The sequence below is a fragment of the Borostomias antarcticus genome (genome assembly GCF_949987555.1).
Source record: "Borostomias antarcticus genome assembly, chromosome: 4".
NCBI classification, from domain to species: Eukaryota; Metazoa; Chordata; class Actinopteri; order Stomiiformes; family Stomiidae; genus Borostomias; species Borostomias antarcticus.
Window position 1 is genome coordinate 25,292,411 of NC_140237.1, and position 12,287 is coordinate 25,304,697.

Below are 12,287 nucleotides of genomic sequence, written 5' to 3' on the forward strand. Positions count from 1 at the left end.
CTCTCTGCCTAATAAAGTCCATTCCCTCAGGCCTGTCTGGCCAGAGTGTCCTCGACAAAGCATCGGGTTCCGTAGGCAGCTGAACACTAGAGGGCTCTAGCCCTATCTGTACGGCAGCCATCCCCTCTCTCTCTCTCTCTCTCTCTCTCTCTCTCTCTCTCTATCTCTCTCTCTCTCTCTCTCTCACTGGTGATCTAGCTCCCTGTGTCTGTCTCACTCTGGAAAACACCACACTGCATGGGATTGACAGACGTATCATTCTACTGCTCTCCCATGGCATCTACGGTATATTGTTATGGTCAATATACTTATTCTGGCAGCCATGCATCAAGTTCAGGGATTTCAGTTGACATGGTAGACATAATTTTATACGATCTGACCGTCTAACATCGTTTTGGCCTACATTTTGAGAAAAAATGTGTTTAATTGATGAGTAATATTGGTAGTCTGTCTATACAACGGTTTGGGTATCAAATGACGGTGTAGAGTAGCCGAGGAGAGCTCTGGTTCATTACACTAATGAAGTGAACGAAACAGGGGGCAACCCAGCGAGAACTGCGGTGTCGACTCTTCTTTTGCGATCAGAATAGCGTAGCTATATATTACACAAACTAATTAAAGTCAGTCTGTCTCCTTTGTTTTAGTTCGATAACGTGAGATTCGAGTCCGTATGACTGTAAACCGACCGTACATTTGAAAGACAGCTTTTCCTCCACGAGACCAGCTGAAGTTGTGCAGCCTTGGCGCGCGTGTCTATCGACCTGCCAGTGATGAGGGGAGGAGGGGAGGGAGGCTCTTAGAGACGCGCACTCTCCCCCGTCTCCGCCTCACTTTTCTAGTCAGCGAGCAAGCCTATCGGAGCCTCAATAAGTACTGCCACTCCTGGGCTTGATACACTGTAAGGATTCCCATTCCTTCGTGTCTTGACATTTATTATTTTATCTGTTTCCTGATTTATAGCTCTTCCTCGAATCTGAATGCGATGCAATTCTAAGACATTTAATGCGTTTTGAAAAAGCGTGAAATGGTGTGAGGATAACGGATGCAAGATACCAGTTGTAAGTACCTCAGATATGTACTAACAGGTGCATGGATGTGGGAGAGTACGGCGTTTCTGTCGGGTGTTATTTTAAATCACATTGTTCTTTCGCTGCTTATCCAGAGGATTCAGAGGTAGGCTAGCAGGGTGCAGGCGATGGTGTCACTATGACTGGTGTTTGTAAGTTGACTGGTGTCTAGCAGGAAACTGATAAGAGTTGGGTTCTGTGTCATATTTCACACCATTAAAGTCTTTCACTGGTTTGTATGTTTTGTTTGATGGCTTGAGGGGAATTCTGCCTCTGTTTAATGGACTTCGTGGCGATCAGGGAGGCAATCCCGGCAAACTGCCGTCCTCATATTATCTCGTAGGCTACGCTTCACTCATAACTTTATAAGTTACATTTTGGGAAGGTGCATCAGGTACATAGAAACACAGTAATTATAAGCACTAGTTTTGGACGGGTGTACATGTTTCCACATTAAGCATAGTCTTCGTTTAGTTGTCTGTCTGTTTCTCACGGAGCAGGCTGTAGATGCTTCGTCTCGTGCAGGGAGCTGTCCACTCCTGTTGGTGCTGAAACCATTCGGTTAGTCACGCGCTGTGCTGAGTTGACAGAGGCACCTGTCTCCCAGCTAATAAAATGTAGCTTTAAGCCACTATTAGTGCAATTACTTACTGTAGGCTATTCGGATGGCCGATGCTCTTTTGTTTTCATTTCACTTGGCAGCATCTGTATGATGAGACTACGCATATATTTCCAGACTGCACAATGTTTAACAGCAATGTCAAGTTATTTGTACTGTAGGCATTCAGCTATACAGCAGTCAACCCTTTGACGTACTTGGCATTTTACTGGTTCTGTTTGAGATGTACGACAGATTTAGTGGCATGATATTCATCTCTTCACCTGGGGTAGTCCTTCGGTCTGTGGTCTGCGGAAAAGTCGCCTAAGTGTAATTTTGCCACGGCTCTGACTCAATAACCCAGCTCTAGCTGAATTGTTCCAAAATGTTCTCAGATACTATTTTAAATATCATTCTTTTTCTTGTATTTATATATTTTTTATTGTATAATATCTAGGATATAATTGTAGCTGCTTTGTTCTCCGACCCCTGTTGCCCACTGCATATCATCTTCGTTACCAACTTTATTGCATTAGCGTTATGGTGGCCATTTCCGTGTCATTTTAATTCAGATAAGTTGGTTTTACAATTTAAATTTGAATAGAATTGAATAGAATTGAAAATTGTGTTTTGATAAATTCAAAATTGTCCATAGGATGTAGGCTACTTGTACAATATCGCCATGCTGAGCTGTGGGCTTAAGGTTCATTATGGATTGATTTAACATTACTGCAGGAGAATACGGTCATCCAGCACGGACTTTTCTCAAGCTCGGCTTCTCAATACAGATAATAACATAGATGCGATCTTTACTGCCAGAAAGTCCTACAAAGGAAGGTCCTTCAGATTGAGATAATAGGCTCATAGGGTTATCACGTATGACCACCTGGAAAGGATGATCTGATTTTATTGAATTATTGCCCTTTTTGACCATGTCCCCAGTAGCCTCATAGCCACTAGTGTTCGGTTTGCTATTTTGTTTCTCAATAACCAGTAATGTTTAAAACGTGTCACGTTGTCATTCTCACTGTGATCTCAATACTATAATAATGGTGTCCATGACAGCAGCACTTGTACTATTGTAGCTGTGACTGTATCCCATAGGCTACTGTGTTGTATAAAGCTTCAGTAACACTAGCATATGTGACACGTCACAGACTGGCGTATTTGCGGAAAAGCGTCCTTTTACCAAAGACATGAAATCAAAAATCATAAGCAACATGTACTTGCTCAAAAAGGTTTCTGGAGTAATCTCTTAGGACATCAGATTAGATGCAAGCTGACGCTGCAGAACATCTTGTATCAGGGCCAGATGTTGACTCATTTGTCTTGCAGGTGTTTCTGTTCGATAGAAGCAGGGCATGAAAGTAAGGCAATGTGTGACATGCTGATATACCATATCAGCTAATCCTAGAATCAAAAATGAAATTTGGCACACAGAAAATGTCAAGGGGGCTACAGTATATTTAACCAACTGCAGAGATCCACGCATGGAAGCCTTGGTTCTTCTCTGTGTGAATCAGACATTTCCCCCAAAATAGGCACAGTACATGACTGAAACAATCTGATTGTTCCCTTTCCAGGTCTTCCTCACGGACTAAACAGCAAATGGATGGTCCACTGAGCAGCTCAGCCCTTCACCAGCCGCGATGGAGGCCTACCGGGCCCTGTGAGTGACCTTTCTACCACACCATGAGTGTAAGCTTCGAAGCTCAAACAAGGAAGAAATAACCTTTGCTCGTGATCTAAAGGAGAGCTGTTGATCTTGTGTGGAAGAAACTAGTCTCGCAGAAAGAAAAAAAAAAGGGGGAAAAAAAAGATGCCAAAACGCTGTGAGGAAATGCTGGTGGATCTGTGGGGATCCCTGCTGCTCGTGTGGATTACCTGTGTTCCCTACACCTCCATGACACCAATCATCAGCCAGTCTAAAAGTTTACAGATCGCTGGCTCCGCTGCAACTGTGCGCGGCCTCGTCGAAGGACAGCGGACACTGAGCCGGGCCAAGAGAGGATGGGTTTGGAATCAAATGTTTGTGTTGGAGGAATTCTCTGGACCAGATCCAATTCTAGTTGGCAGGGTGAGTATTCTAATTGTCAGTTGTATGTTAAGCTTGCTTATCGTCTGAAAACATTAATTCGGACATTTGAAAGGTCTTCCCATTTCTGCGATGGAGGGGGGCATACAATAGACTGGCTAGACCATGTGGTATTTTTTGGGGGAAAATAAACACAGCTACCAAACACTGCTACTACTGCAAGAGGTTTGGTTTTGAGTGTCCTTGAAATGTGAAACAAAGAGAAAAGGTTAACCTGTGGTGCGTTCCATTCGAGTGGTATACTGCACTCTGAATATTAGTTGCGCTAAAGCAGTAATCTCATTCTAATTCTACACCATGCAGCGTAGTTCTCAAAGGGTCTGGACAGGGGGTGTGATTTGCCTTTGAGGTATTTTTGTCATTGTAAATGGGGTAAAGACACAGATTAAAGAGCCGTGTGTGTGTGTGTGTGTGTGCGTGTGCGTGCGTGTGTTATTTTCCCATTGTTGCCGAGTTGAAAGAGGCGTGCGGTCTAATCCGCGGGCTGCACGCCACCTGGTACCTGGCCTGTGTGGAGAAGTCGGGGGTCCTGGGAGGCCTTCTATCCAGCCCGGCCAAAGCAGCTTGTTCAGAGCTCATCGCTAGGACCTGGGGAGCGCAAACCTGGCAGCATGTCGCCATTATCCAACCACTCTGGCACGTCCATAGGCAACAGAATAGGCCAGCAAGGATCATATTTGACCCTCCTCAGTAATGTGATTCACACATATTCCTCTGCAGTCATCTGTCTAGGTTTATGATGCCTTTATTTATTGCACCGTAGAGTGTTTTGATGGTTATGGGTATTTAGTGCTATTCAGTCAAGATAAGTTGATGTGACATGGCAGTTCTTCTCTGAGACTTATTTTGAATGGGCTGGGTATGAATTGCTTTCCCTTTTCCCCAATACACACTGACTATTCATTCCTAAAAGTGACAGGAGTTATTCATGGCCACCTGCTACCCATTGTAGCATAGACAGCTTGATACACGAGGCTAAAATAGAAAGACGGCACCCAGTTTGACAGTGTGTCACCTAACTAAGTACTTCAGCTAATCTGTTCCTCTACCAAATTTGTCATAGATGCTTCATCCACTACAATTACCCACTCCCTGTGTTTTCTCAATTCCATACCAACACAACAGTGTTGCTAAGTGCAGCATTAATATTTCAAGAGTCTCGAGTAACCATCAACAGCGGCCCCTCGCCAGGGTGCAGAGACAACACCATATCCATGTTATGTTATTCTATAGCACTGAGATGGATGACTAGCGTGTAGAATGTGCTACATTGGACTCACAGTTGGAGACGGAGAGCCAGCTAGCGTCAATCGCAGGGGGCCTAGCTTTATTCACAAATAATGTGTAGCCTACTCTAAGCTTCGGTTGATGGTTGGGGAAAGTCTTGTTTTGAAATGTTAATAAGTGAAATGAGTGTATGCTTAATTACTAATTAATGTGAATTTGAAGCTTTGGAAGTTCGGAGCATGATGCCATGGAGGATATAGGGTTAGACTTAAGGTTTTAGGAGGAAAGTGGCTTTTATTTGAAAGAGAATGTTGATGAGCTGCATTTCCTTCAAGGTTAAGTATCCATAAGCTTGTCTGGCACAGCACAGATAAGTTCTATGTTCCAACGAGATGGCACAGTGTTAATTTATGACCATCTCTCTCTCTCTCTCTCTCTCTCTCTCTCTCTCTCTCTCTCTCTCTCTCACACACACACACACACACACACACACAAACACACACATCACACACACACACATCTTCATGCTTAATTAAAAAATGAATGAAACGTTAGTGGGAGGTGTGATTCAAATGGGTCATATGGATCTTTGTTTCCGTGGTTGGAGGCTGATTATCAGGGAACCTCAGGATGAGATTAGACTCATTCTATATTTTATGTTTTATTGCTTGGCATTCTGATGTTTAATTACATATAGATCTCCTGTCGTGTCAGTGACTCAGCTTCCCTTGATGTCCGGTTTGCGCTAGAAGCAGAGCAAACACGTGATGAGACATGAGCGCAAAGGTGGCAGAGGTGTGTATGTGGGCGGTGGGGGGCATGTGGATAGGAACTTGTGTGTGTGTGTGTGTGTGTGTGTGGATATGTGTGTGCCCGCGTGAGAGCGTGGGTGTGCGTGCGTGCGGGAGAGTGTGTTAGAGACGGTCACGGTGGCTAACGGCATCCTCCTTTGCCGTTCTTTACAGCCTGCCGTTGTGATGATGTGATTCAGCGAGTCGGAGCCCCTGTCAGTCCAGGTGGGGGGGGGGGGCGGCGTGGGGGGGGGGGGGTTACCTGTTAACGTGGAGCAGAGCAGACAGCTGTGAAGGCTTGTTGCTGAGATATAAACCTATGTTGTGTTAAAGGGATTTCAGGATCACTCATCATGAGCAAACCTAACAGATCATTAACACTAATGAGTATAGGCAGGTGTGAAGCTAGGTTTAGAATAGTAGAACATCTCGTCCACGGTACACAGAATAGAACTTTCAGTGAACTAAGACAGGGATATATTTTCCTAATCTTGTGAAAAGCCGGTGTGTTATTTTTGGCTAATTTTAAACAGTACACTGTGTTTCATACGGAATGTCATCCAACTAGTCTACAATGCTGTTATAAGGTGTGATATTTCATATTGTGAGAATTATTCCTAAGAAGCATGAGTGTTTTGAAATTTACCTTTTATATTTTACACTTCTACTTTCTGGCATTCCAAATTATGTTAGTTGTTACGTTTCAAAAAGGCAACTGCAATTGTGGAAATGTGAATGTGGTGTTGAAATGAAGACATAATCATTGACTGCATCAGTTTTCTTCTCAGCAAAATGAAATCAGTCTTTACGTGAAGTCTTTACGTTGTGAAGTATCAGATTGATGATAGCCTGCCTTTGTCAGTAGCCTATAGTATCTCACGAGCTCAGATGTAAATCAAGTGTCCTTCTCACTTGGATACCTCATTATTGCAATATGTTTGAGAATGAGTAATGACAGACTGCTGTCTTCCCATTGTAGTACAGATGAACAGAAAGAGCTAAAGCACACAAACTATATATATATATATATATATATATATATATATATATCGTATGCATTTTCCACAAAGGGAATTGCAAGCTACAAGATTTCAAGGACTCAGTACTACAGGGAGAAAATAGCTTTGATTATTTATTTATTTCATTATTTCATTATTTATTTATTCAGCAAAAGAAAATGAGCATTGCCTATAGACATCCGGGCTGAGTATCCCGGAGGCATCTTAGCGCTACGTTCATCGTAGCGCTACGATGAACGCCGTAGCTTACGATGAACGTAGCGCTACGATGCCTCTGGGAAACTCAGCCCTGGTCTTTTGTGTGTAGGCTATGTGGAGGACAACTGTAGTTCCCTTTGCTATGGGCAAGACTTATCTGCTGGATATGATCAGACTAGTCACACAGTAGATGTGTAAAATTACATACTTCTTTCTATTCAGCAGGGTAACGTGTGCATTCATACGTTTCAGTCAAGGGTAGCTAGTCTCGTACACAAAGAAGGGTATATATTTGCAAACATTTCCCATTTTTGTGGGTCGGTGGGTGGTGTACCAACCCTGACAAGGACACAGCACAGAGTGAAAACCTACAGTAGCTAGCTTACTAGTGTTCTTACTTACTAGCATTCATACTAACTAGCTACTGTTCTAACTAGCTAGTGTGCTACCAGCTAGCTATAGAGCGTGTCACTGAGGTTCCACCACATTAGCATTGCATTTCCCATAGGCTTTTTTTTTTTTTTATCCTTATATTTCGAGAATTCAGTCATGAATCCAGCTAATAATTCATCAGAGGAATCGTGACCAGAATTCCTTATGATAGAAGCCAAAGTCCATATCATATCAACCTTGTTTTAATAAAATAATGTTTTATTCACGGTAGCATTGATAAATACTACACAACCCACAATCCTCAAGCAGTGCTGTTACCATGGAAATGTGTACACTGTCGATGGTTGGGCACAGACTACTGTGTGACTGACGTTTTTCATTCATTCTTGATCTAAGAACGTTAACCAGGGTTCTAGCTAATGTTAGCTGCTTATCCTATGCAGCTCTGGCAACTCACACAATAGCTTAACATTAGGTATGTGAATGTACCTGCATCACAAATTCATATTATTAAAATGAGTAATGCCTTATCAATGTGACCCACCGCTTCCTTGCCGACGCCTTCTCGGGGAATGGGTAGAACCGGTGGCAACAACGGTCATCCGAGCGGTGAACGCAGTCAGGAACGAAGCATGGCACCATGGTTCTGACGGCTAACGCATTAGCTAGCAAACGTTACACACAATATACACACAACACAAACTAAAACACAAATATTAACACTTAACAATTACAAGATTACATTTATGAAGAAGCAAGTTAGAATTCTGAAGCAAGTTTAAAACTGTTTGAGTGAGAGACGAGTATCATTCGCAATGGTTTTTGGGATGCGTAGTTTTATTCACTCTTACAATAAGCTAATTATGTACACAGTCTTGCACCATAACCTTTTTTTCGTTTCCCCCCAAAAAATGTACTCCAATATACATGTTTAAAGTATATAAAGTAAATAATTAGCTGGGTTCATAATTCAATTCTTGAAATATAAGGATTTTTATCTAGTCTATGGGAACAATGCGATGCTAATGTGGTTGAACTCCCCCCCCCCAAACAAACAGGGGGGGGGGGTCACTGGCACGGTCTATTCACAGTGTACACGAGCGCCATCCACGTGGACACAGGCATGAGATGTTGACGCAGGGATCAGGCTGATTTACGAGGTTGGACCCAGGAGTGAGTAAAACTTGGCCGGGCGCAGAGCGGGCGCGCTCCGCATATCGCACTACTACCCCTGTATAGAGCCGCTCCGCATATTCACACTACCCCGGTGTGTGAACGCGTGCATAGACCCGTTCTATGCACTCCGTAGAACCGGGTCATATGACACGTATGACTGTGATGTTCTGCGAGTATCAACCAGAAACACCGTGGGTCTGGATTTCTCCTTGTCCTTCTGTCAGTTCTCAGAGCTGTTTCTCATTCCGTACACTGCAAGTCCCATAGTTAAAACATCAGACATTACTAACTGTATATCGACCTGCTTGTCAGTCCTTTTTGATCGAAGCTTTCTGAAGCTGAGGTTGATTTTCTGGAAGTGTTTGGCAGAGCGGAGCTATGAGCCTCTGGCCCATCAATACCCCTGCGATACTGCGCCGCCCGCTTGTCAGCCATGCTGGATTGGCTCCCACCCAGAGTCTGATGTGATGATTAAAGAGAGTGGGACTCTTGAGCTTAGAAAGGCTTTACCCCAGGGGCGAGAGAGTGGGGGTCGGAAACTCTAAAGTTCTTCCGGCGTGTTTGACTTCAGCAATGTGTGGTGAGCGAGGTTAGTTCTGGGATCCGGGGACGGACAGCCAGACAGCTCCATCCAACCAGGAGCATCCTGATCACAGAGGTTTTAACAGATCAAAGATGCCTCTGCTGATGCCCCCCCCCCCCCCCCCTCCCCCGACCATGCGGGCTCTGATCTGAAACCAGCTCACACCATAAGCTATGTGTGTTTAGGTTAGGAGGATGGAACGATGAGCGGCTCAGAGTGGATGTGGACTTCCTGTGTTGATGGACAGATGGGCGTGGAGTATTAGCCCACTGGTGATTGATAGCGGCCAGGAGATGTAAGTTTCCACATTGTATGCTGCAGCAAAATATGACCCACGTTTGAAATGATTTAGCTGGTAGTGCATACTGTTTGTGATGCACAGGGACCATTGGTTAATATGTATGATTTGTTGGTTTGTTTTTGTGATCAACACACACCTTTCTTCTTTCCTCTCTCTCTCTCTCTCTCTCTCTCTCTCTCTCTCTCTCTCTCTCTCTCTCTCTCTCTCTCTCTCTCTCTCTTCAGCAGGAAGTGTATCACCAGGTCTTTATATCAGTGGACCACGGCCACAATCCTCCTCTCTCCCTGGTTACAGAGGGTGTAATAAAACAGTGGGTCCCAGCAGAGAGCTGATTGAGCTGTGGGATCACATTAGTGCTTCCCTGGACGAGCTTGACAGGTTGTCTATGGCCCTATGTTGTTCTCCTGCTCACCATTAACAAGGTGTGTGTGGGGGGAGGGGGGGCAGCTGGTGTGTGTGTGTGTGTGTTTGTGTGTTTGTGTGTGCGAGAGAGAGAGAGAGAGAGAGGGGGGGGGGGTGGTTGGTATGTGTGTGTGCGTGTGTGGTCTGGAGGGACACAGGGACACATACTAAAATGATGAGGAAGCAGATCTATAAATTTAACATCTCCAGGGTCATGCTATGAGTGAGGTTTTGCACCGGCTGGGTCTGAATCCTCCACACAGCACTATGTCCTCCATCTGTAGTCGGCATTTTGTGTACGTGACATTACAGAGGTTTATAGTCCGTGAAAGCGGCATGCAAAACATTCTACTTGACATAAAGTACCTTATGAATACACGGAAGGCCTGGACACTGCATGGCTGCGACTTTCTCACAATCCATTGCAGTGGGCTGTTTCAACTAATCGGAAAACTGGAGTGGCTTCTTCTGTGGTCAGTTGATTACTTCCTGTATGGGAGTCAGAAGAGAGTCCAGCATGCAGATATACAGCAAACCACGCTGCATACATAGTAACACCAGCTAAGCAGCGTACTAGGGCTGGCCCGAGTAATTCGAGTATTCCACTATTCGTTCGGTAGGCTGGTATACTCAATTCAGTATTCGGAGCATTCGTTTTTTCGTCCCGATACTCCAAACCGATTTGAACGTCGTCATAACGTTACACTGAGTGACTCGTGAAAGTACAACTGAGCAGAAGCAGATTTCACGCTCGTGTTTTCTCCCTCAAAACACTCTCTGCGGGTCTCTGGTTAGGGCTGTCAACTTAAGCATTTTCACCTCTGTCTCTCCGGTCCTGTGCTATGCTGCCACACAAACACGCACACACACATGCGCGCACGTGTGTGGGGCAGCAGCGGAGTCAGGTGAAAATGTTTCTTAAATTGACAACCCTAACCCAGCTATTAGGCAAGTATTAGATTTCCTTTGCAAACATGATACAAGCATGTTGGTGGGCGAGAGTTGAAGCAGGCAAAGCTGGACTAGGATGACGTTAGCCTACGTTTGGTAGCAAACAACCCAAAATGTTTTTAAAGCCATTTTGAATTTTAAATGACTTTGGTAGGCTACTATCAGACACAGACACCAGCCTGCCGAACCATGTGGCCTTCACCAGGTATTCTGGTCTGCCTTTAATAATGCACAGCTCAGGCACGATCACAGACAATGAACGCGCTAGTTTTCTCTAATCTTTCCTTACCTCTCCCTCTCTTTCTCTTTGTCTTGTTTACGCACGCACACACACATACTGTACAGTACACACACACACGCACACATGAAGTACACACACACACATGAAGTACACACACACATACACATGCACACACACATACACACACAAACACATACAGTAGACACACACAGACACACACACACACCAGTGTACATAAAGAGCATTCAAGACATCAGAACACCTTAGCTTCAAAACAGTGACCCTGGGATGATACCACAATGGGCATTCTTTGGTATTGACACACACACACTCTCACGCACACACACACACACACTCACACACGCACACACTCACACACGCACACACACATACACACACTCACACACGCACAAACACAGATAAACACACACACACCCTCGTGCACGCTTGGCTTGGCCAGTGAATCGACAATCCATCGTTTCATTGTTAGCATAGAACAATAGGCGTTGTGCGGTATAGAAGCATGCGGCAGATGGGAGCCAGAGGCAGGAGACAGCCCCTTCCCTGAGCTGCAGGTACAGAAGGCTTACAATGAGGCAAATATACAGTATGCCACGCACTTCATATCAAATTACCTGTCCAGTCCAGTCACTCACAAACCCTTACTACTGTGGAGCTACCTCCACCTACCACCTGCGTGTGGTGTGTGCATGTGTGTGTTTTTATGTGTGTGTGTCTGTGTGTGTGTGTGTGCATGAGTGTGTGTGCGCATGCGTGCATACGTGCGTGTGTGTGTGTGTGCGCATGCGTGTATGTGCGAGTGTAGCCATGGTTAGCTCTGCCATGTCAGTGGTGTGAGGTAACGCATGGTGTTAACCTCTCCTGCCGTGGTGTGCAAGCAGGCAGTGCTGTGGGTTCCGGTCTTGCCTGGCTGCCTGTTGAGCTGTGTGTACTGTAGGTAGGTGTGTGTAGCTGTGTGTAGGTGTGTGCAGGTTGAGTGTTTTGCCACCAGTCTGGGCTGTCTGGCTTGCTGCCCCTCGCTCTTCTCGAGCTAATTATTGGAATTAAGGAGTTCACCTCTAATGCTTGGCTTGGGCGACGCTCTGGCTAAATTAGTCCTCTGGTAGGGTCTGCTTGCTCTCCGTACCAGCGACACGGTGACGCCAGCCACCCACTGGCCCCTAACAGGCTTACTGCTCTCTACTTCCACGGCCTTTTCATTGACGTTTCAATCGTTGATGATTT

At 45.0% G+C, this 12,287-nt stretch overlaps 1 protein-coding gene across 1 annotated transcript in view; it reads left to right on the plus strand.

Annotated features, from left to right (window-relative positions):
- Nucleotides 1-3,484: 3,484 nt before the first annotated feature.
- The window catches only part of cdh8 (cadherin 8), a gene marked incomplete at both ends in the record, with an annotated part of 92,009 nt that continues 83,206 nt past the window's right edge, over nucleotides 3,485-12,287 (plus strand). Inside the window, one exon of the mRNA XM_084437054.1 lies at nucleotides 3,485-3,742. Within this exon, the coding sequence (XP_084293180.1) occupies nucleotides 3,485-3,742 (258 nt within the window). The remainder of the gene's footprint in view (nucleotides 3,743-12,287) is intronic.